The 24,005-nt window shown below is 42.3% G+C and overlaps 1 protein-coding gene across 2 annotated transcripts in view; it reads left to right on the top strand.

Annotated features, from left to right (window-relative positions):
* The first annotated feature begins 2,174 nt into the window (after nt 1-2,174).
* Nucleotides 2,175-24,005, top strand: part of EPG5 (ectopic P-granules 5 autophagy tethering factor) — a 59,440-nt gene continuing 37,609 nt past the window's right edge. For both annotated transcript variants that reach the window (XM_065860791.2, XM_065860790.2), the window contains exons 1-14: nt 2,175-2,275; nt 6,869-7,810; nt 9,597-9,840; nt 10,703-10,839; nt 11,431-11,538; nt 12,325-12,398; nt 14,725-14,833; nt 15,331-15,445; nt 16,034-16,184; nt 17,170-17,325; nt 17,682-17,839; nt 21,186-21,340; nt 22,382-22,522; nt 22,736-22,900. In XM_065860791.2, the coding sequence (XP_065716863.1) occupies nt 2,222-2,275; nt 6,869-7,810; nt 9,597-9,840; nt 10,703-10,839; nt 11,431-11,538; nt 12,325-12,398; nt 14,725-14,833; nt 15,331-15,445; nt 16,034-16,184; nt 17,170-17,325; nt 17,682-17,839; nt 21,186-21,340; nt 22,382-22,522; nt 22,736-22,900 (2,709 nt within the window). In that variant the 5' untranslated portion in view covers nt 2,175-2,221. The remainder of the gene's footprint in view (nt 2,276-6,868; nt 7,811-9,596; nt 9,841-10,702; nt 10,840-11,430; nt 11,539-12,324; nt 12,399-14,724; nt 14,834-15,330; nt 15,446-16,033; nt 16,185-17,169; nt 17,326-17,681; nt 17,840-21,185; nt 21,341-22,381; nt 22,523-22,735; nt 22,901-24,005) is intronic.

The raw sequence follows: 24,005 nt of genomic DNA, 5'->3' as shown, positions 1-24,005 counted from the left end.
TCCATGACTTCAGCGTGTGCCTAAGCCCACTGGTCCCTGGGGCTTTTACTGCGTTTCCTTGTGTGGAGAAGATCTCGGTGAGCTTTAACATCTGTCCTGCTGCGCTGAAATGCACATGTCAAGGAACCAGTTGTCCTATTTTATTTCCGAATGACCAAGTGTATAAATATTCTTCTGAAGGAGCCTGCTGTAGTCTTAGTTCTTTAAATACATATCTTAAAAATAAGTTTGAGACTTGTGTGCTGGATGTGGTTGTGTCCACTTTCTCTTGGGGCTGGGGCTGGTACACCTTCAAAGCACCCTAAGGATGTTTGGGTGGTGCGAGATTCCTCTCCTGTAAGGAAACCTACAGGAGCATATCTTTGCTCAGCCTCCATTTCAGTATTTGCTCAGAACCAAGACAGTTGTGGGAGAAAACACCCCAAGGAAGTTCTGGCATGAGAACAAGTGCCATAGACTGCAGGGCTGTCTCATAGGGCTGTCTCCCCTGCAAGAGTTATCTACTCTACAATACATTGCACGGTTTCTTTATTGGTATTTTTCAGCTGACTGAGCACAATCAATGGCGTCAGGCTTTTCTGGACGCAGAGGTCCCCAGTGAGGCTGAAACTTGGCTCACACATTCACAAAATGCACATAAGTTATCCCAAAATAAGGGTGCTGGTTCTGAGCACACCAACTGTTCGAACAGACCTAAAGCCAAATGCACTCGGTCGTGGAAGAGGAGCATCCAGACATGGAGCTACTAGGAAGCAAGACCGTGTGCCCATGAGTGCTGAAGTGGCTTTTTATCTTCAGTTCCTTCCCTTGCCTGGTTGTTTTCCAAGGTGCAGAGGACTCTTGGCCTCCTCCCAAACATCTATAGGAGGATCTGGCCTCCTCTCAGACCCCTATAGAAGTTCCTGGTGTTAGGGACACTGGGTGCCCTCCAGGGAGAGACAACAAATGCCTTAATAAGACAAGTGCTTAAATAAGACAGAATAAGAAGAGGAATATGGATATGGACACCTTGCCTTTGCGCAGAGTCACACGCAGCTCTCCCTTTTTGTTCCTGCAAGCCAACGCATAATTTATCACATGAAACCAGCTCTGTTGATAAAGACTCTCACTAACCCATGTCCCTAAGAACCTCATGTCCTTTAGCTCTGGTAGCTAATGTGTTGGTGTCCAGCTAATGCAGCTGTGACAGTTGAGTAGTTGAACTGACCTGCACTCACCCTGTTGTTGACTTACAAGACGATGGCCTTAAATAGTTGGTGTAGAGGACCTCTTCTGAAATATTATATCCTTATTTTGATTTTTTTAAAGGCTTTTTCTTACACATGGGCAAGAATAGTGTTATTTTCTTGCATATTTAAGTGTGCTCGCTGCACAGGGCTGATAGCAGTTTACCTTGTTCAGAATGTTGCTTGGAAGATCATTTACTGAAAACAGCAAATTGGTGCAAGGCCTGGAGGATATCAGATTATCATAGAAACATTTGGAATCATAGAGTCACTTTGGTTGGAAGAGACCCTCAAGATCATTGAGTCTGACCATTAACTCACCCCTAGCACTGCTAGACCACAGCTCCAGCTCAGACAAGTGATGGGGGGGCTGACAAGACCATCACTCCCAGCTGGTCACCTCAAACTGTCATCCCTTAACCAGTGGCCTTTCTTTCTCCACTCTGCCTCCTGTGCATAGCTGCATAGAATCATAGGATCACTTTGGTTGGAAGAGAGCCCCAAGATCATCAAGTCCAACCGTTAACCCAACCCTGGCACTAACCTATGTCCCTGAGAACCTCATCTCCGCACCTCTTCAACCCCTCCAGGGATGGTGACTCCAGCACTGCCCTGGGCAGCCTGTTCCAATGCCCCACAGCCCTTTGGGGAAGAAATTGTTCCCCAGATCCAACCTCAACCTCCCCTGGTGCAACTTGAGGCCGTTTCTTTGTGTCCCTGTCTCCCCTCAGCTCCTGCTCTCCAGCTGAACCCCCCAGGTCCCTCAGCCGCTCCCATCACACTTGTGCTCCAGCCCTTTCCCCAGCTCCTTTCCCTTCTCTCAACTCCCTCCATTAAATCCTTTCCGCACCAAACGAGCGGACGCGCCGCGACTCGGTTTGTCCCTCCGTCCCTCCCGTACCGGCCACGCTGCCGATTGGCCGGGATGGTGCGGGGGGCGGTTCCACCCATTCCGCCACCGCCCCGCCCGCCGGGCCGGGCCCGCAGCAGCGGGAATGGCCGAGGCCGTGAGGGGCACCCGCCGGGCCCGCGACAAGACCAGACCCAAGGTAGGGGGAGCCGGGCCGGGGGGAGCGCCTCAGGGTGTTGTTCCGCCGTCCCGGGGCGGGGGAGAGTGCTCGGGTCTGTCAGCGGCACTGAGCGGGATGCGGTGCGGGTGGGGTGCGTGTGACACCCCGCGGGACTTGGGTGAAGCGATTTGGGGCCGCTCCTTTATTTTTGTTTGTTTGTGCTTGCTCTTGGCGGTGTGTCTGTCCGTTCTGTTTCACGTTGGGGTGAGGAGGGTGCTTTCCTAAACTAACTGTGCTTTTGTGAAGCGATGTAACGAGGTTTAGGGTAATTGGCAGCCAGGGAACGGGTCAAAGGGTGTAAACAAGACTTCTGTTGCTGTAGCTCTTGGCCTTCCCGAATAGTCCTGCGCAGCGAGGCGGCTGGAGCTGTCCCGGGGAACCCGTAGAGCTTATAGACATTTAAAAGTGTTTTGTTATAGTGTGGGATGGCAGTCCTTTTCCACTGGGCCCTTGTGGCCAGGAAGGCCAATGGTACTGGAGTGGGTTAGAAGGGGGGCGGTCAGTAGGTCAGAGAGGTTCTCCTGCCCCTCTGCTCTGCCCTGGGGAGACCACACCTGGAATCTTGTGTCCAGTTGTGGCCCCTCAGCTCCAGAAGGACAGGGAACTGCTGGAGAGAGTCCAGCGCAGCCACCAAGATGCTGAAGGGAGTGGAGCATCTCCCGGGTGAGGAAAGGCTGAGGGAGCTGGGGCTCTGGAGCTGGAGAAGAGGAGACTGAGGGGTGACCTCATTCATGTTTACAGATATATAAAGGGGGAGTGTCAGGAGGATGGAGCCAGGCTCTTCTGGGTGACAACCAATGATAGGACAAGGGGTAATGGGTACAAACTGGAACACAAAAGGTTGTGTAACCTCAGCTGGGTGTTCCTGCTCTGTGAGGGGATTGCACTGGATGAGCTTTCCAGGTCCCTTCCAACCCCTGACGTTCTGTGATTGTGTGATTCCATCTCACATGTATAGGTTTGTCTTTGCAATGCTGAAAACATGACACTGTGTATAGCAAGCGATGCTGTTTCTTATTCAGTAGCTGGTGTTTTAGTTGTTAATATCACTGTTCCTGGGTTTTAATCCTCTTGTGAGTGTGTTCCTTGCTCATGATGTTAGTACCTACAGCTTTCTGAGGGCGTGGTTTTCTTTGCAGCTGTGCGATGTGGAATTTCGGTAGCTTGTGGAAATGATTTGAGCTGAAATATCTCACCTCAGAGTTCAGTCAAAAAGGAAATGTTTCCCTTAACTACTTAACGTTTTTCATGTTGTAAACTGCACGGCTGTGGGGTCCCAGTCCAATTTCAGGCTCAGGAAGGTTAAAAAATGATTCCAAGAGTGAGATTAAGACACAAACGAGGTCAGAGGCCACCAAACATCCTTATTTTATTTCTGTGCCTGAAGACAGAGTAAAGCTATTTCATTTTCACACCTAAAGCTAGAGCAACAGAAAAAAAGAGGGGGAGAAATTAGGAGTAAAGTTAAGGAAGCATGAAGAAGATAAGCAAGAGATAAGCAAAAGAGAGTCACTGCCAGGGATCCAAATGTCCTCTCCTGTTGGCCAGCTCTCACGTTGAAGTTGTGGCTTTCAAAGCCCTCTGAAAAGAAATTGATGAATTAATTGACCAAGGTTGTGTAAAATAAGAGGTAGATCTAAATGTCAAAACTCAAGGCAAGTAAAGACTGTAGGGAAGAGCGATCCCAGAAGAGTGTGTCACTGTTTTTGTTTTGATTCAGCCCCATGGCATGCGCAGGGCAGTCAGATCCTAGGGCTGCTGCTTAAGAGGATCGGTGATGACTCACAGATGACACTGGTAGCTCGTTAACAACATGTGTACCGTGACTCCAACAGCTCCTGTCTTTGGCCATCCATTCCAGGTGTAATTCACCGTGAAACAATTTGCTAGCAATGTCACGTGTGAGAATCCAGAATCCTTCAGTGTTACACATGACCTGTTCCTGATATTTTTGTTGCTGTTACTATGCTCAGCTCTGTTAATAGGAAGGAGTGTTTGAGGATGCAGTTTGTGGTCCAGTCACATTGAGGACTTTACCATTCCTGTGCCTCGGGAACCGCTGTGATTTATGGTTTATTTATGGTAATCCTTTGAAAAGCTGAAATTCTGGGGAGCTGGGAGAAGGGCTGGCTCAGCCGTGGAGCTGCCACATAGAGGAATGGATCCCAGGGCTTTCTGAAAATAAGAGCCCCAAAGCTGAGCTTGTCCAGCACCCGTAACACCAGAGTGATTCAAACACAGCAAGGTGGCAAAACCAGTTAACATGGAACTGGCGAAGATGAGGGTGTATGTGTGCATCTCGGTGGGTTGCACTCAGTTACTGCAGAGGTGTTTCCTGAAAAAATAGCAAGTGTCCTTAGAGGTTGAGCTGTTGTTTAGTGATGTCCTTGGAGAGTGGTTAGGCATGGGACAAGGCTAAGGAGCAGGTGTCATCTTTGACTTAAATACCAAACCTCATATTAATTCAGAACTTCATTTCTTTCATCCTTTCTCAGATGAAATCCCTGATTTTTTTTCCTCAGAAACTGAGAACTGAAAGGCACTTCATAAATTTTAAACCCAAATATTTTATCTAACAGTGGCGTTTGGGAAAAACACAGAATGCTGCTGAAAGATAAAGGTAGTTTCTTCTGTACAAGAGCTGCAAGAGGGAACTTTGAGACTGTAGAGGGGAAAGGGCCAGCATGTCTTTGTAAAGTATGAGGATCAGTACACAGTTAAAAAAATGATCTAGTGGTATAGTGTCCTGTGGAAATTACTGACTTGGAGTTAATTGTCACGAGATGTTTATTATAACAACAAGTCCTAGTTAAAAAATTGTGCTGATCTATTTTTAACCTGTCACCTGTAGCTTTACTTAGGCTTGGAGTGTGTCAGAGCTGCTTTGTGATTTCAAGTTTTAATATACTGGAAAACACAGTCTGAAAGCAAAGCCAGAGTGTTGCCATTTTGTAAAGGAGCTGTAAACATATTTGAAGTAAAATTAGGCTTGACATCAAGGTTAGCTAGGGCCTTGATTTGAGCTGTTTTCATATATGGCTTCTCAGAAGGCCAAGTCATGTCAGCTGCTTAGTGAAAGTGTGTGTGATACTGTCAGCATGTTTCCAAAACTACCATCTTTTCCCCAGTCCTGGATGAATATTGAGGACTTTTCCTGATTTCAGATGTGTTCTTTATTATATTGAGTCATCCAAAACTGGAGCACTGTAACATAACTCTTCTCCGTTCTGCTCCTAATAAACTGATAGGTATACACAATCTACAAATTGGGAAAACACATGGCCAATTTTTTGTTTTATAAATTGGCAAATGATTTACAAATTGACAAAGTCTTTGTTGGTTTCCCGTGCAGCATTACCTCCCACACTGTGCCTTGTGGGGGAGGCAGATTTACATCTTGGATGAGGTTTATGGGAACTATTTACTGTGCCTTGGGAGGGAGGCAAATTTACATCTTAGATGAGATTTATGGGAGCTATTTACCCCCAAACTGATCTCAGTTGAAAAATGAGCAATTGTCTTACTACTTTGATGTCACCACTAAGTTTTTCTACATCTCTAGTGTGTAATGCCTAATGAAAATAGCTATTTCAGTAATTGTAAAGATGTTGTGATGGTTTTAAAATGTAATTGTGGGGTGCATTCCAGACTCTTCTGCTCTGACTTCTTTTAAATTTTTCCATTCACTAAAGTATTTCTGTGTAACTTAAGACAAATCACAAGGTAAATTTTTTTGTTTTTTGGTAATAGGGTGGTATCCATTGACTCTTTCTAGAAGTCATGGTCCTGTTATTTTGATTATTTAATACATTAATGAAACATTCTCTCCTGTACTATTTATAGCTTTTTACATAGAAATGTTGAAACATTGTTCAAGAACTAAGAAAATATACACTGATAGACCATCTTTAAAGGGCAGCTAAAGAACAAGGATCTGTTTGATACCTTAGTTTTTGCCTTAAATATTATGAAAATTACATAGAATCCCAGAATGTGAGGGGTTGAAGGGCCCTGGAAAGCTCATCCAGTGCAATCCCCCCATGGAGCAGGAACACCCAGCTGAGGTTCCACAGGAAGGTATCCAGGCGGGTTTGAATGTCTGCAGAGAAGGAGACTCCACAACCTCCCTGGGCAGCCTGGGCCAGGCTCTGACACCCTCACCAGGAAGAAGTTTCTTCTCAAATTTAAGTGGAACATCTTGTGTTCCAGTTTGTACCCATTACCCCTTGTTTTGTCATTGGTTGTCACCAAGAAGAGCCTGGCTCCATCCTCCTGACACTCCCCCTTTATATATCTGTAAACATGAATGAGGTCACCCCTCAGTCTCCTCTTCTCCAGCTCCAGAGCCCCAGCTCCCTCAGCCTATCTTCACACGGGAGATGCTCCACTTCCTTAATCATCTTTGTTGCCCTGCGCTGGACTCTCTCCAGCAGTTCCCTGTCCTTTGTTAAGAGTGGTTTTTGGAGTCGTGGTGTTGACAAATACTAGTTTTGGTGGTGGAGGGATTTGGGATGTGAGAGGGAGAGACTCACTTGGTAGTGACATTCTGTTATTATTTTTTTTTTTCCCTAGGAAAAAAAGAAAAAAAGGTGGGAGGAGTCCCGGGTACAAGAATCTGATGATGTCTTCCTACCTCCTGTGCCAGAAGTGTCTTCTCAAACTAGTGAAGCGCAGGTGGAGCAGCCTGGAGAATTTACAGAAATTTGTCTCAGTGATGAAGTAGAGGATGGAAAAACTATAAACGCTGTGTGCGACATCCCCCAGAGTGGTTTATCTTCAGCAAATCAAGGGTCTTCAACAGTAACTCTAGAGCCCACCACAGATACAGAAGAGCTCAAAGCTGATCCTTCCCATGAGGAATGTGGGAAAGATGTTGAGAAGAGTGCAAGAAGTAAGTTGGATGAACCTCACAGCCCCATGGAGGTGGTTGCAAGCGGATCAGGCAACTCAGATTTGCTGAGTAGCACGTTTCATTCCAGTGCTGCTGGCCCCCAGACAGTAGTGGGCTTTGAATGGGACAAAGGAGCTGAAAACGTACAAGATGTTAAAAACCCTGTTGTCCGTTCTTCCAAGAAGCTTTCTTTTAGTATCTCACAACTCTCTTTGGAGAAATCCAAAACAAGTATTCAGCATTCTGGTTTGAAACCAATTTATCCAGACTTGTCGGCTGAATTGTCCCGTGAGAGACCAACCGTGATAGCAGTTAAACCGCTGTCGCAGAATGAAAGGCTTTATCCAGAGCTCCCAACTGAACCAGAACTGGTGCCATTTACCAGAGAGCAGCTGAAAATTTTTGAGCCGTGTTCATGGTTGGAGAATGTTGACTCCTACGCAGAGGAATTCGAAAGTGTTGCTCATCAGGACAGGCATGAATTTTACGAACTGCTCCTCAACTACCTGCGCTGCAGGAAGCAGCTGTTGCTGGCTGAGGCAGAGCTGCAGGCTATGACAGCTGACTGTCAAAACTTTAAGGGAAGATTGTGGACGTTTAAAGAAGAACAGAAAACTGTGCAGGTGCTGTTGCAGAATCTAATTTTGAACCCAAACTGTTTGGATGTCATTCCAGACATTAATTTTATTTGCTGTCAAGTTTATTTAATATTTTTTTTTTTCTAAAAAAGGTGCTTGCCTTTGTTTTCTGTCTCTCCACTGACCCCTGGTACTTGAGACTATCATTCCGTTGAGATTTAAGATGTTTTGCTTTTGATTTTTAAACTCTGACAAGTGTAGGGTAGCGGGATCTCTGTTAGTGATCTCATGGAATTAAGAATGAGCTGTGTACAGCCAGTTCTGCCTGTAGGGTTGAGGAAGTTTGTGCCACTTCGCTTCAGGTAGATGCAGGGGATGCGCGGTCGAGTAGGACTTCAGAATGATGATAGCGGTGATGTCCCATCTGGCCTACTTCCCGTAGTGACAGTTTTTGGTGACATCATTCCTGCTGTCACAGGTGGCAGCTGCAGAGGAGCTTGAGTCACGCTCGTGGGTGACCCTGCTGCTCAAAGCATAGGGAGCGCAAGGTCCATACATTTTGGACTCTGGACATCTTGTAGCTCTGTGGTTTTAGCTGCTTCCAGGGTGGTTGTGGTACTCTGCAGCATTTGTGTCTGCAAACCAGAAGTGTCTGGGCAGCTCTTTGGTTCACACATCACAAAAATTTTGCCTCAAAATCATTATGTGTAACTGATTTTTTGAGCCGGACATTACAGTGGGAGTGAATGAAATTATACTGGTGCTCTGATTTGTTTATACCCAGCACATCATTGAAACTGTCCAGGGGTGATCAGTATAATACCTGTGTATGTGGTGGGTTTTCCTGTTGTTTCTGTAAGTGCAGTGCCTCTGCTGCAGAGTTCCTTGGAGTTGAGATATTAAAGAGACGTCCACTGAATGGATTTAAATCTCTTCCTTTTTGCTAGGGAATAACACTGAACCTCACTGGACTCTCATTTTTGTGTTGATCGCTTTCTACACTGAAAGTGGTTTCGTTTTCACTTTTTCATCCCCACTGGGCATCATACAGTTGGCTAAGTTTGCTGCTTGTTTTTTTCCATTCCAATTCACTATGTATTTATTCTACGTCTGGAATAGTTGTTGCCTTTATACCGATTTAAAATTCTTACACTACTCACTTAGGAAACACAGGGTTATTTTAAAGCTAAGCTTCCAAAGTGCTGGCTCTGTAGCATGTTTTCTGGTTACATAAAAGAATTAACAGGAGTGTTATGTATTGTGTTTTTCTTGTGCTGAAGAATTAGAGATAGGACAGACAAAAACTGATGTCAGCTTTTAATTCCATTTTGCGAGAAAGTTAGAGTGCAGTTCATTTCTGAAAATTTTAAATGTATAATGGAAAATTGTTAAAAAACCTCAGTTCTGGGAGTTTAGAAAAATATTTATCTTGTTTAGGTACATGTCTTAGCTTAAAAATAGCAGACCCAAATATTTATCAAGTCTATAAACTGAGAAGCAGTTGCACTGGCTAGGAGTAGAGAGATCTGATTTTGTTACGTCTATCGGTGATACAAACAAGTCAGTCATACCTATTTCTACATCTGAGTTATTGAGGTTTTACAGAGTAATTTTTTTCAGAAGTCAGGGATGTGATTCTTCAGTAATCAGCAGTTCTAAGAAGTATGGAAGATGTTTTGTCATGTTTGTCTTTTCCACCTGTGAAGGGACTCCTTTTATGAAAGCTTTGAAATCTGTTGATGGGATGGTTATGTCAAGGTTAATTTCTGTAAGCATGCTCGACCCAGCAAAATGACAAACCACTTAAATAAGATAATTGCTTTCTTTTCAGGGTGTCTGTGCCGATCAGTGCAAAGTGACAGGTCACCATCGCTACCAGACAGTGGAGCTGAATGAAAGTGTGTTGGGAGAACTCAAAAAGCTGTTTGAAGCCAAAGCGGAGCACATCCATCAGACACTGGCGCTGCACTTGTACACTTCGGTGCTGTCCCGGTTGCAGGTGGAGTCGTATGTCTATAGGCTGCTCAGCAGCTCGTCCCTGCTGAGATCGGTGGCTCTTCAGCAGCAAGAACAAGGTGTGTTGCTGGTCTAGACTGCTCCCCAGGATATTTAGGTTGCCCAGCACCTTGTTCACCTGCAGTTTTGGAGACTTGTGGTGTAATTTGTATACTGGAGTGTTTCTCTTCTAGTACTAAAACCTGATGGTCTGATGTGGGGATCAGTGAGACTTTTTTCTTGCAGGGAAAGTCTCCAGCTCTCTTAACTTGTTCACCCAGAGTGGAAGCTGAATGCAGGCGTACCTTCTTCTATCTAAGTGTCATAGTGTCACTGATTACTGTAGAGGAACACTGGGTGGGAAGGGATACCTTGACTCCAGCCCTTTGTTGTCAAGGCAATGTATACTACAGTCCCTTTCCCAAATTGGTTATGCACAATTCTATAATCAGTTGGATATTTTTCCTGTTCTACTTCCTCTTGGAAGGCCATTTGAAGTCTCACAGCTTTAATACTTAGAAATCTTTTTTTGTTTTCATGCTAAGTATGTTACTTATTTGGATTTGAGGCAATATAATATTTTAGCTGAAGTGTTCCTCCTCCTCTGGATATTTACCCTTTCTGGTCCTCCTCCTTTGACCCCCCAACTTCCAGGTAGTTTATATGGATAGTAAATGATGGTTCTTAAAAGGTCTTCCCTCAACATAAACTTTTTGTGAGAGTAACCATAGTTTGTTCTTTTTGTAATTAGGACCCAGTGCTTAATTATAAGATTAAATAAAAAAAGTGTTCTTTGTCCAATTTAGCAAGCAACTGTGTTGAAATATCTCAGTATCTGTGGAAACAGAGAGCAAGCTTTCTATATAGCCCCAAAACCACTACTTATGCTGTCACTCTGAGAACTGCTCATCAAAACTCCTTAATTCTGTTTTTAATTTACAGTTTCGAAGCAGTCAGAAAATCTTTCTTCAGACATGGGACAGCTGAAGGAATGTATCAGCGTCCTTTTCAGTTTCACTCGCAGAATTATTGAAGATCCTCAGTTTCGGAGTGACCTTCACCTGTGGCTGCAGAGACTGGTGAGGAGGGAGTAAGCATGGATATATGGGTTTGAGCCGACATATGGGATGAATTCGGGACTGATTTCTGAAAGCGTTACAGTTCCTGTTGCTGTCCCACACGCAGTGTTGGTTATTTTTTTTTAATTTGTTCTGCTTGAGGAATAGAATCTGCTAGTGACTCTTTAGAATGAGTTCTCTTGTCTAATGAAGTCAGTGGAGGTCAGCAGCATTAATGAGGACTGGCACCTGAGCAGCCAACAATGTTCAAAGTGGACTTAACACTCAATATTTATTATGTTTTCACTTGCTTTGAAGGCAAAGCTGTGCAGACTTCTTATTTTTGAAAAACTTCCTGCTGATATCTCAATAAATTGCTTTGTAATGCAATTGTTAGGTAATTAATTTTTCTACACCAAAGAAAACAGCTTTTGACTCGTAACTCATGCGAGCTGACTTTTAAGTATTGTTCTCCTGTAACTTGCTCTGAAAATTGAGGTTTGCTGGAAAGCATGGGAAGAGAAATGAAGAAATGGTATTATGCTAGTCAGCAAGACTATAGGGGAAGGAACCTTTAAATTGTTTACAGATTTCCAATATATTTCCCTTTAGGTGTCTGTGTTGCAAAGAATTGGCTGTCCAGGTGACCATCTCTTCATCTTCAACCACATCCTTCGGTGTCCAGCTGGCATCAGCGAGTGGGCTTGTCCGTTTGTTCAGGTGTGAATGTGTAGTTTTTTATTGTCACAAGGTGGAAGTGGGGGTGGAGTGGGTAGGAGAATGTCTTGTGCCTCATCAGTCCCTCCTGACTGACACCGTGTTTCCAGGTGTGTGGAATCGTGGTACCAGTGAGGGTTTTCTGTCAAGAGATATGTTTACCTATCTTAACCCAACAATTTTTATATCCTGCGTGTTGGAATGTGGCCGGTTTCCATGGGAAGTTCATTAGTTAGCTAATTTCATGGGCAAGGGAAAGGGTTTTTACTTTGCATGGGTCAAAGGGAGAGCAGATATCCAAAGGCACCAGGGTGTTCTTGCAAAGAATGGTTTTGCTCCTCGAAGAGGGGAAGATGTTTCAAATTTAGCTGTAGGAAAAGGATTGCCATTACACTAACCAGGGGAAGGCAAATAATGAAATAAAAAGATAGAACAGAATCACAGAATCATTTAAGTTGAAAAAGACCCTTGAGACCATCAAATCCAACCATTAACCTAAAGTGGCAGCATCCTGACTTCCCCTGTGCTGTGTGTGGACTGTGTTTTTTTCCTCCTTTAATTTCTCTAAGTACCTTTTTTTTTTTTTTTTTGAAGACTCCCAATATTTTACCATATCAATATGTTTGCTAGGGTGTGGGTGCTGTCTTTTATGAATACTTTTTAGTGTTTTAGTGTGAACAAAAAACTAGTGAAAAATGTGAAACTCAGCATTTTAATTTCTCTCATAAAAAGACTTTATTCTCTCTTTTACTTCTTTAGATTTACCTAGATTATTGCATTTAATTTCAGATCAAAGTCTTGGATAACCCATCAGGTGTCTTTCATTTCATGCAATCTCTTGCCTTGCTTATGTCTCCTGTCAAGTAAGTATGGGTATGACTTTATAAATTTGTTATGATTATTTAAGAGTAGAAAACATGACACCAGATCTACTTTATAAAAGCCTGAAAGTTTGTTTCAGGAAAAGTCATAAAAACAGACACAAACAAGTGATTCAGAGTTTAAAGTCAAGCTCTTTTCACTCATTCATCTTCAGATACAACCTTGGCAGTACGTTCTTCTGCTGTGCACAGAATGATGCAGCTTGCCTTCAGCTGTCGAATAGCTTGTGACAACTGAGATACCCATGTTTTGTTGCTGTGAATTCTGAGAGTGTTTGCCTTTCGTGGTGGTCTGTTAGTTACGCTCTCTCTGCAACAGAAGCCCTTGAGTAAAGGGTTTGCTAAGTTGGTGTATACTCTGGTCGTGCTTTACTTTTTTCATCCTTTTTTATCTAGAAGGAATACATGGTGCTTGGAGAAGCTAGTTAATATAATCAATCATGATTGAAAACTGTTATGTGCTTCAGTTAAAATATACAGCTTGGCTACCTCACTGTCCAGATTTTAATGTCAGACAATCAAACTGCTGATATTTAGGGCTGTCATTGTGATCTTTATCAATAATCTGACCCTGAGTTAAGCGTGGGTCCTATTTATTGGACTATATTATTTGAAAGGATTTTATTTTTACATTTGCTGTGCAGAGCTGCTTGGGGAACCAAGTGTATCCTGAGGGTTTGCATACTGCCATTGCATTTTGGTGCTTGTGTTTGGGACAAGGAATAATTCACATTGTATGGAGTGGCACACTGAGTTGCTGATAGAACACCCACAGTGGCTGTACTTTCTGTTAAAAGAGCTGGTGCCTCTCTGTTACAGCTGCTGCGTGTCATGAACAAGTCAGAATTCTGAATTTGGTTTGTGAAATCAGTATCTTGAAACTTGGATTTCACTTGCCCTACGTTTGTGTTATCAGAGTATAAGTTCAGGTTGATCAGGAGGGTGATACTGTGCTGGAATTTTCTGGCACTGTGTGCAGAGTTCTACCAGAACATTTCTGGTTAGAAGGAAGTCGTATGTTATGCTTTCAACTTTATACATAACCTTTCTGTACATTCATTTAACTTGCTAGTATAGGTCTGAACAACTAAGGATTTATACAGTACAGAGTCTGAAAACTAGTGTCTCAATCTCAAGGTGGCCTAATACTTTGAAGTGGAGCTGGCTTGATTTGAGGCAACCCTTTCCTGCAAGGCCTTTAGCACTGGCCTTTAGCACTGGTAGCTCCATGTACCCAGGGCCAGTCTTGCTAATGTGTTGGTGTCCAGCTAATGCAGCTGTGACAGTTGAGTAGTTGAACTGACCTGCACTCACCCTGTTGTTGACTCTCCAGATGATGGCCTTAAATGGCTGGTGTAGAGGACCTCTTCTGAAATATTATATCCTTATTTTGATTTTTTTTTTTTTTTAAAGGCTTTTTCTTACACATGGGCAAGAATAGTGTTATTTCTTGCATATTTAAATGTACTCGCTGCACAGGGCTGATAGCAGTTTACATTGTTCAGAATGTTGCTTGGAAGATCATTTACTGAAAACAGCAAATTGGTGCAAGGCCTGGAGGATATCAGATTATCATAGAAATATTTAGAATCATAGAGTCACTTTGGTTGGAAGAGACCCTCAAGATCATCAAGTCCAGCCGTTAACCCACCCCTAGCACTGCCCCATGTCCTGAGAACCTCATCTGTGTGTCTGTCCAACCCTCCAGGGATGGTGACTCCAGCACTGCCCTGGGCAGCCTGTTCCAATGCCCCACAGCCCTGTGGGGAAGAAATTGTTCCCCACATCCAACCTCAACCTCCCCTGGCGCAACTTGAGGCCGTTTCTTTGTGTCCCTGTGTCCCCTCAGCTCCTGTTCTCCAGCTGAACCCCCCAAGTCCCTCAGCCACTCCCATCACACTTGTGCTCCAGCCCCTTCCCCAGCTCCGTTCCCTTCTCTGAACTCGCTCCAGCACCTCAAGGCCTTTCTCGGCATGAGGAGCCCAAAGCTGCCCCCAGGATTTGGGGTTTGGCCTCCCCAGGTCCCAGCACAGGGACGGTCACTGCCCTGGGCCTGCTGGCCACACCAGTGCTGGTACCAACAAGGATGCTGGTGGCCTCTGGGCCACCTGGGCACACGCTGGCTCATGTTCAGCTGCTGTTGACCAATCCCTCCAGGTCCTTTTCTGCCAGGCAACTTTCTGACATGCTTATTAATTTCTTGTCCTTGCATCTGATTTTTAAATATCTTCTCTTAACTAAAATATGACAATTCAAAATTTTTAGTTTTCTTGTTTTTTGCAAACTTGATTATTTCTCTTTAAATCAGAAATCGGGTTGACTTCATGTGCCATATGAAACCAAGTGAAAGGAAAAGTTCTTCTTCGTCTGGGAAAGAATCTGGAAACTGGACCCTGGTGGATGAAGGAGGAGAAGAGGTACAGCCAAGGAATTATTTTTTCTTTTTTCCCTTTGTGGTTTTTGCTCAAGGTTATTGTATTGTTTTTGTGAAATGGAAAAAAAAGCAACCCTGTTGTTCAGTTAAAATGCATAATAAGAAACTCAGTTCTATTTTACTCTTCTTCTATCTCTGTGATACAACTGTAGATAGTGGAGCTTCCAAGGATGAGAATTAACAAGTGGAATTTAAACATTTCAACTATTGAGTGCGAGAGGTACATGGAAATAGTCATATGTTTGAATTGGTGCTTCCCTTCAGAAGCTGGTTGGACTAACATAGTCCTGTTTCCTGCTGCTGAGGGCTTTTGTGTAGAAACACAGACAGAAGAGGAATTTAGGAGGTTATGTGTGTGAAAGAGAATTAATTTGTACTTTGTTTTCCTCTTACAAGCAAACTGTAATTACTATAATAGTGAAGCCCTTCTATCACATGTTTTGTTGTAAAGCTGCTGAAAGCAACTGTGTCTGTCTATAGGATGAGGATCCTGAAACAAGCTGGATTCTGCTTTCGGAAGATGACTTGATTTCCCTGTTGTCGCAGTTTCCATTTCATGAACTCTTTCAGCAGTTCCTTGGTTTTACAACTGGAGGTAAATCAGCTGCTAAAGACTAATTCTTCGCTTTGCTTACAATAATTGTATTAATGACTAAAACTGGTAAGAATGCTACTGCATTATAAGAATCTCTGAGTGAAATAATGATGAACCTGTGCAACAGCTCACAGACAACAGATGAGGAGTGTGATGAGATGGAAATGTATGCCATGTGTTTAGGGTAGCTTAAGAACTTAACAGCAGTACTATCACGCAAAACATTACAGTCCTTTCCCTTAGTTTTCATCTGCTTGATAGTTATACTCACAGATGTGCTTTCAGAACTAATTTTTCCTCTGTCCGTCTTAACTATAATGTTATAGTGTGTTTTGTCAATAATTTACTGAATCTCTGGACAAGTGCACAAACATAATTTCTTGCTAGAGGTTTTACAACCTGCATAGATTATTTGTACTTTTATGCTTAACAGGTATTTATTGTTCATTTCATTAAAAAAAATCCGTTAACTAACAGTGAGCTGTTTACCAGCTATATGATCAATTGTGTTGAGTCTGTTTTAAGTTACTTAAAAAAAATCCAGATTCACATGGTTTTGTGAAACTGATTTTTCTGTCTTGGCCTTAGGTGCTTATTCTCCTGAAAAAACAACCCCCCAGGAGATGATGAAGATTTTTGCTTTTGCAAACTCCTTAGTGGAGCTTCTCTCTGCGGGGCTAGAAACGTTTAACAGAGCACGGTACCGACAATTTGTGAAGCGAATTGGTCAGCTGATCAAGTAAGAAAATATCTTCTCTGTGATACGATTAAATCTTTTTCATACAGTCTGACTTAAAATTTAGAACTGCTACAGAAAACCGCAACAAGCCACCAAACAAACAAATAAAACTAAACCCCATCAACTAAAATAATCACAGCAAAAAACCCCAAACAGTTCGTGGGTAGATTTTGCTCTGAGAGTTAGTTTAGGATTAATTGCTTTGGGAAGCTGCAATCTGAGTCCTTGGCTCTAAAGCTGCCTGTGAAGTGGGGAATTGAGTCTGAACTAAATGCTGTGGGTACAAAAGAGCTGGTGAGCTGTGGGACACCAGGCTGATTCCATCAGTGATGCACTTGTTTTGTTATGGAAGGTCACTGATACCCAACAGTTTCTTGAATTATCCCTTTTTATAGCTCATGTAACTGCCTTTTTTCTATTGTTATCCGGAATTGTTTGTGTGTTTTTAATTTGCTGCTTGATATCTTCATGTTTTTGCAGTAGGCAAATGTGATTGTGACATAAAATGTGCTCTTTATTTTTACATCTCTATCAGTCATTTTTTATGGCTTCTGTGAGTGTGTTTTCAAGGGCGATGCAGTTAAACCAGAAACAAAATCCATGTTTTTCCTTTGTGTTCTTAGAGCAGTAGCTTTCTCAGTTCCTGCAAGAACTTTTTGCGTGTACTGCCATTTCATCATATAGGATTACCTTAAGGCTTTAAAGTTCAGACACAAACTAATTTAGTGTAGCAGAGTATTGTGCATTGTTTGCTTCCAAAGCCAAAAGAGGATAACATGGGAAATTCAGACTAGCCTCGTCTGAAGAGAGAAGGGAAATGCTATTTATATGGGAGTCTTTGGGAATCAGAGGACAAAGCGTTGAATGTGTCTCATGAACGTGTCTCAGATCAGAGTCTACTCTGATCTGGTTGCACTTGTCTGTTTTTATATGATGGTGACACCACATAATGATCCTTCTTTGACGTGTTTATTCTGCTGTGCAGGATGACCCTTTGCAATGTGAGTGACCACTGGGCCCAGTATGTTAGCAACAATACGCCATATGGAACAGTAGCGCATCCCTACTCAGTGGAAAAATTGCAACTGGAGTTCGATGAGCTGTTTTTCAGAGCTGTTCTACATGTTCTGAAGGCAAAAAGGTGGGTTGTCCCATGTGCTTGATACTGGCTTCGTCTTGGAGGAGTTAGATATTTCAAACTGGGAATTGCAGTGGGCTTAAATACTTAATGCTTTAGACAAGACTGCAATATGCAGGATTTTTCATTGCACTGGTAGTATCAAGAATGGCAGAAATCATGCCTTGAATTCTAGGATCTGGCAGAAGTTCCGGGGACTTGTTCAATTCAGAATGCGGTTAGACTCAGAATTAGAGATGCTGAGACACATCTTCACGTTCCTAATTCTGTTATATGGCAGAGATGTGGACATATGTCTCCTTTCTTTAAATGCTGGGATTTACCAGGTTGAAACTGTTTGTTTTCTTCGAATCCAACAGGTTGGGAGTCTGGTTGTTCATGTCTGAGATGCCTTATGGAACCTTATCCAGCAACATGCTTTGGAGGCTCTTCTTTGTCATGCACTGTGCAGACAGCGAGCACCTGGAACAGCTCTGCTCTACACTGCAAGCTGCTGACTGCAAACAAAGACTCAAAGGTTGGATTCCTTCACTCAGAACCGGTTCTCAGCTACTGCTGCATTAGCCGTGGGTGTAATTCTTTGGAGATTTTGTTGTGCTGTGTTAGCAGAAACACAACTTGTCCCGTGGCCTCAGAAACGTTTTGGGCAGTTCATGGGCTTCCAGTACTTTGACCAAACTCCAGTTTTAACAGGAATTGTCGTATGTACAGTCCTTTTAGTTTTTTCTCTGACAGTGGCTGCTACTGGCTGCTTTGGAGAGCTGTGAAGATGCCATGCAGTAGGTACATCTTGTGTATTCTTGTATCAGGTCCCATCTTGACTTTTCATAGGATTTGAAGAGTGAGATTTAAATCCTGATATATGGAATTTTGTGTCATTTAGGGTTTTTTGTGAGCTGTTGATTGTTTCCACCGTGCCTCCTACCCTGTTTGCTAGTTTTGGCTTCAGTAACACGTGGTGGGAGATGTGCTTATCTTCCACACCCACAGGTGTTTCCTGTATCCCATGCCTTGTTTTCGTGCTTTTCTTGTCCTGTATGCCACCTTTTCTTTCTGTTTCCCCTCGACTTCTGTCCTGTGTTCTTCTCCACGGTGATTGTGGTGGCTTCAGCTCTAGCAGAGTTATTTAGAAGCCAGCTGGAACGCTACTTTCCCTCTGCTGCTTTCTTCGTGGAAAGTATGGACACGTTCCAAGTACGCCTGGACACCTTCCTGTGTAACCTCATCTGGGTGTTCCTGCTCCATGGGGGGATTGCACTGGATGAGCTTTACAGGGCCCTTCCAATCCCTAACATTCTGTGATTCTATGATTCTATTTCAGGATGTGATTAAAAGGGAGACAGGTAAACAAAACAGTGACTCCTTACATCACAGCTTCTTTAATGTCTTCAGGGAGAGCAAATCTCACTCTGTCAGTTCTACTTTTCTGCTAGCTGGCAACCCAGATAGCTGTTACCACATCAGCCAAGTCTTTTGATGGAGAAGCAGAAGAAAATGGCAATCTTGAGAAGTTACAGAGTGTCTTGACTCTGTGGAAGCTCAGCTAACATTTCAGGCAATTTACGCAGAGTGGGAGAGGGTTATCAAGCCTGTAGCTGGGTACACTTCATGAAGTGCTGGTCTGGTTAGCACTTGCCTGCCAAAACAGTTGCAGTTACGCTGTTTCAGTAGCACTTTTTTTTTTCACAACAAATTTTTACCGCATTTCAAGCAAAGAGGATGTAATATGATGTGGTGGGTTGCAGCTCTGACAGTAACAAACACTTTTTTTTGTTTGTTTTGTTCAGGCTTCTGTTTGCTTTTAGCTAACTTTTATGTTTTGAAGTCCCTGGTATGCTGATGCAGGGTATTTTTATCCTCTTCATTCTCCTGGATGGATTATGTGAGCACAATACTATTTTTCACAAATGTCTAGACAGGGAATATCAACACTTCTTTCAGTGGAATCTGTGTAATGTTCCTAAATAGCTTATTTTGATTGACACCGATATAATGCTGACTGAATTTCCTGTAATTCATACTCTAAAAGATCATGGCATGAACATTATTTTGGGAGAGAACCTTTTTTCATTCCCTTCACAGATTAAGTTTAAGAAGTGTTAAGAGTGGTGATTCTGCAGGTGTTACCAAGCCTTGGTATTTGATGGAAGATTCAGGCTGGCGTGCATAGAGGTGGGACCATAGTTGCTTTTAAAGGAGAGGTAGAAATAACGTTGTGAAACGAAGTCCAATGATGGTGCTGCACTGATTAAGACAATGTCTGGACTATGAGAGGTACTGGTTATAAAATGACCTTCTGGGGAAATACGGGAAGTCCAGTTTACTTTGGGTATTCTAGAGTGGACCAAATGTTAGTAAGTTTACTGTGGAACACACACTTTCACTGACAAGCAATGCCTTTGTATATAGTAATGATACAGTCTTTTTTCCTTCTGCATTACCTTAAAAACCCCAAACAACAACAAAACACACAGTGCTCTGTAACTTGTGATATAAGGCTAAAAGGAGCATTAGGAAAGGGAGATGAATAGATGGGACATCCTCTGTGTGTTTATTGTATCTATCAGAGTGTGGGTTATCTTCTGTATGGAAAAACTCTTCACTTAAATTGCACAATCCTGTAGCACACTGTTCATGAGATGTTTTGGCTGTACTAGTCTGACCTTCTCAGGTTGAAGAACAGTTGCAAAGTTCTTGAAAGCCCTTAAAATAGAACGTAACCTAAGTGGAAGTGTTTCATCACAAGCAAGCTGAGCTCGTGCCTCTGCAGATTATGTAGTTGAGTACCACCATGAGAGCTGCTTCTGGAGATTCAACTGCTATGATAAGATCACTGCAAACAGTGTTTACTGGCATGATATGCTTCAGAGAAAGCAGACCACTCTCCAAACCATTTTGCCGCTCAAATGCAGCTTTCAGTGCTTGTTTTGCAGCACAGACTCTATTCAAAGTCATTTGGAGGAGATAAAAATTCTTTTAAAGTCCTGTTGTGCTTTTGTTGTACCCTTCCCTTCCTGTTGTCCCTCACCTCAAGGGCTGAAATGTTTATTTCATTTGGCAACCTGTCACTTGGGTTTGAAGAGGAAACCTGCCTTGAATTCAAGTGAAAGCATCTTAGCCTTCCTGTCCTGTGCAACTTGAGTTCTCTGTTTTCAGAAACATTTTCCAAGCAAATGTGTTCAGTAGTTTTCTTGTATTGAGTTTGAGAAACTGAAACCAACTTTTCCTTGTAACTCTTGAAAATAATCTAGGCCCAGGGCTGGATGCTTGAAGAACTTTTGTTTGTAATTGATGTAGAATGATCTCCGCAGATAAATTGCTGCTTGAAATCATGGAATGGACAGAGTCAACTTGATCAAAACCTCTCTGCTGTGCTTGGATGGGCTTAGTTTTAATCTTCTCTTGACTGTGTGCTGATTAAAACTAAAATCCTTTCATATAATTTGGATTTAATCTGTGGAACTAATTGCTCCAATATGTGTGGAAACCAAAACCATTAGAACATTTTTAAAAAGCAGAAAGACTGAAGCAGTTCTTCCTGTGTATGGTGGACTTTGCATGGTTAAAATAATATTAAAAGTTGATTTCCAGCTGTTCTTGAAGCTGTTGTAGCTTTCATTATGAATTGTTAGTGTATTTACTAAAACATGTGGACTCACTACACACTATGGTGGGTTTTGCACCTTATTTTAAAGCAGCTGATACCAGCCACTTCTGAAGAGAGGACACTAACCCAGTGATGATAATTCCTCTGTCCCCGATTCGCTTTCTGGGATTGGGCTGCCAATAAATGTATAGGTACTAATGACGCGTGTCCTGTAATGCTTCTTTTGTCATGTTTCTTTTGTCTGACTTTTTTCTAGACCCAGAGCACCTTGAAAATTTTGAAAAGTATCTCAAATCAATGAACTGCTCGGAAGAAATTTGTCTGCTCACCACATTTGCTCAGATGGCACAAACCAAACGGGCTGATGCTGACGAGGATTTTATTAGAATCGTAGTTTTGGAAATATACGAGGTGAGTAATTTTACTGGTCCATTCAGGAAAAGGATGGATGTGCTGTCTTCCTTTCTAGCAGTGGAAGGTGTGAAACATGCGTGGCTTCTGTATTTTGTTCTACCATGCAACCAAGAAGGTGCTACTTCTGAAGTTTATAATCTAGTACTGAATTAAAATATTCCAAAGTGCATGTTTTTCTGGGAGAAAGAACAGCTTTTTGGTAAACCCACCCAGAGTGAAACAAATGAACAAAAATAAATTTATTTTGCTTCATTTTTCTCATACAGGTCTAACTTATAGTTTTCCTGATGCACAGACTCAGACACAAATTTCCAGAAATTGTCCTTAAATAGTTTATTCACAAGGTACAGTGTAGAGCAGCATGAGCTGGGGGCCTCCTGAAAAGAGACCCTCAGGGAAAAGAAACTTGGACAATTATACCCCAACAGCTTAAGCTCCCAACCCCCAGCACACCACTCAAAGTTCTGACTTTCAGTTGTCATTTTGCACCTGCAGAAAATAAGTTATTGACAATAACCAAAACATGATTTTGTTTAGTCTAGCTTTAGATGCCATTCTGCTTCTCTACTTATCTCCAGGGACGCAGCTCCCTTCCTCTTCTACCTTGAAGACTCTCAGGTTTATGTTTAACAAGGGAGAAAGTTCAAAACTTTGCAGCTTGCTAAGCAAATTTAGTTATGCTAAGTGAATTCCCTGTGAACAGTTTCTACACAATTTCTATAAGAGCAGTATGCCTGATAACTCAATAAGCTAGGGCAGTCTATTCCCTAACATAGTGGGTTTTTTTGTTGTGGTGTGTAGGTTTGTTTTCGTGTGTGTGACATTGTTGTACCTGTGTTTAGTTTTGTACTTTGTTTTTGGTACTGTGACATAATAATTTCTTATAGGACAATCAGTGTCAGTTTTAATATCGGCATTTATCAACTTTGTCCAGAATCACCAAGAGCAATTTGGTTCTGTGTTTTCCAAAAGGTGTTCTATCGCGGTGTTAGCAAAGGTCAGCTACAACCAGTAATACCTCTCTGCTCATCTTCTCAGGTGTCTTATGTCAGTCTTTCCACGAGAGAGACGTTTTCAAAAGTCGGTCGACAACTCTTGGGAGCGATCGCCAGCATCCATAAGCACATTATTTCTGTACTGCTGGATCGAGTTAGAGACACCATTGAGAAAGTCGGGATGGTAAGTGCTAACGTCCATCACTTAAAACTAGAGGCCACACAAACTGTTTCAAGGTACAGCTTTGTATCAATGGACCATGTTAAAGACCTGCCCATGTTTTGGTTTGTTTGTTTTATTTTTTTTATTGTATTACTTTTAAGATAGAAGCGCATAATGCTGGTTATTGTTCCATACTGAGTACTGATTAGACTTTTTTCTTTTCTCTCCTCAAAGGTGTCTTTATATCTGTTTAAAGAACTGCCATTGTACTTGTGGAAACCTTCTTCATCTGAGTTAGCACTGATTGGCAACTGGTTATTAAATTACAATCTAACGACAGTGGAGAATAAACTAGCCTGCATTATCTTGGAAGGGCTGAACTGGGGATTTGGTGAGCGTGTATGTATTAAAAACAGGAGGCCTGAACCTGGTCAGTTTTACAGAATAAGTGTGTTACTCAACCTGAGACTGTAATTTAATTCTAAGACAGTTAATTACGTGCTTTTATATGATGGTTGTACTTGATGGCATAGGGTGGGAGCTTGACAATAATTTTACAGCGTTCTGCCTGATGTTTGGTTGTCTTGCTTTCTTGTAGTGCTGCAGCTGAGATTAAAGAGGTACTTAAGCAGGAGTTTCCTCTTTCTAAACAAGAGGGAACATCTGACAGGACAATTTTAGTGCATCACTTGATTGAGATATTTGTGGCTGCAGAAATAGAGGAGTCTTCCAAGAAGTGTGTGTGAGCCTGGTGTAACTGTAGTTGGCAGGCTGGTATCCAAGTGTGTTTTTCGCAGTGCAAGAAAACTAATGATTAAAATTAGAGATTTCGAAGCCCTGAGCATTATTTAAATAATTGGAAGATATTCCACAGAATGGGTTGCTTTTGGAGCTCTGTCAGCTCAGTAACTAATAGAGGGTGAATGTTTTATCAGCTTGAAACAAATTATGGGGAATAATTCTGTCACCTGTGTTCAGTGATCCATTGTAGTCTGTAACATCTGATGGTACTGAACTCTTCCCTCTGCTGATACTTGTACAGCAAGATTGCCTTACCTTTTCTCCCTGTTTCTTGGTGACACATGAAAACACATGAATGGCAGGAGAAATGAACTGTGAGATCTTCACTGTGCAATAACGGTGTCATATCTGTACACTTTGATATGGGGAAAAATAGTTCTTTGATGTGGCTGTTGATAAGACAATTTCTATGCTTTGATACAGAAAACATGATCCCTTTTTTTTAGTCTTGTTTTGCCTTTAAAGGCAAGATTTCAAGTGTCTGTACTATGCAATTTAAAATGTCATCTACGGATCTTTGGATCGGTTGCTATAAATCCACGAAATGCATGTGAGAAGTGATTATGGTCACTTTTTTCGGGAAATAACCTAGCTGTTGAGCTTTGTGTTACCTTATTATTCTTCAATATTGAGCCAAAATTTTTCTGGCTGGCCAAGATTTTGCCTCAGTATTACAATCCTTAATATCTTTCTGGCTGTTGAA

Source organism: Patagioenas fasciata, chromosome Z (assembly GCF_037038585.1).
Source record: "Patagioenas fasciata isolate bPatFas1 chromosome Z, bPatFas1.hap1, whole genome shotgun sequence".
NCBI classification, from domain to species: domain Eukaryota; kingdom Metazoa; phylum Chordata; class Aves; order Columbiformes; family Columbidae; genus Patagioenas; species Patagioenas fasciata.
Note: the sequence above shows the minus strand (reverse complement) of the source record. Positions and strands in the feature narration are given on the sequence as shown.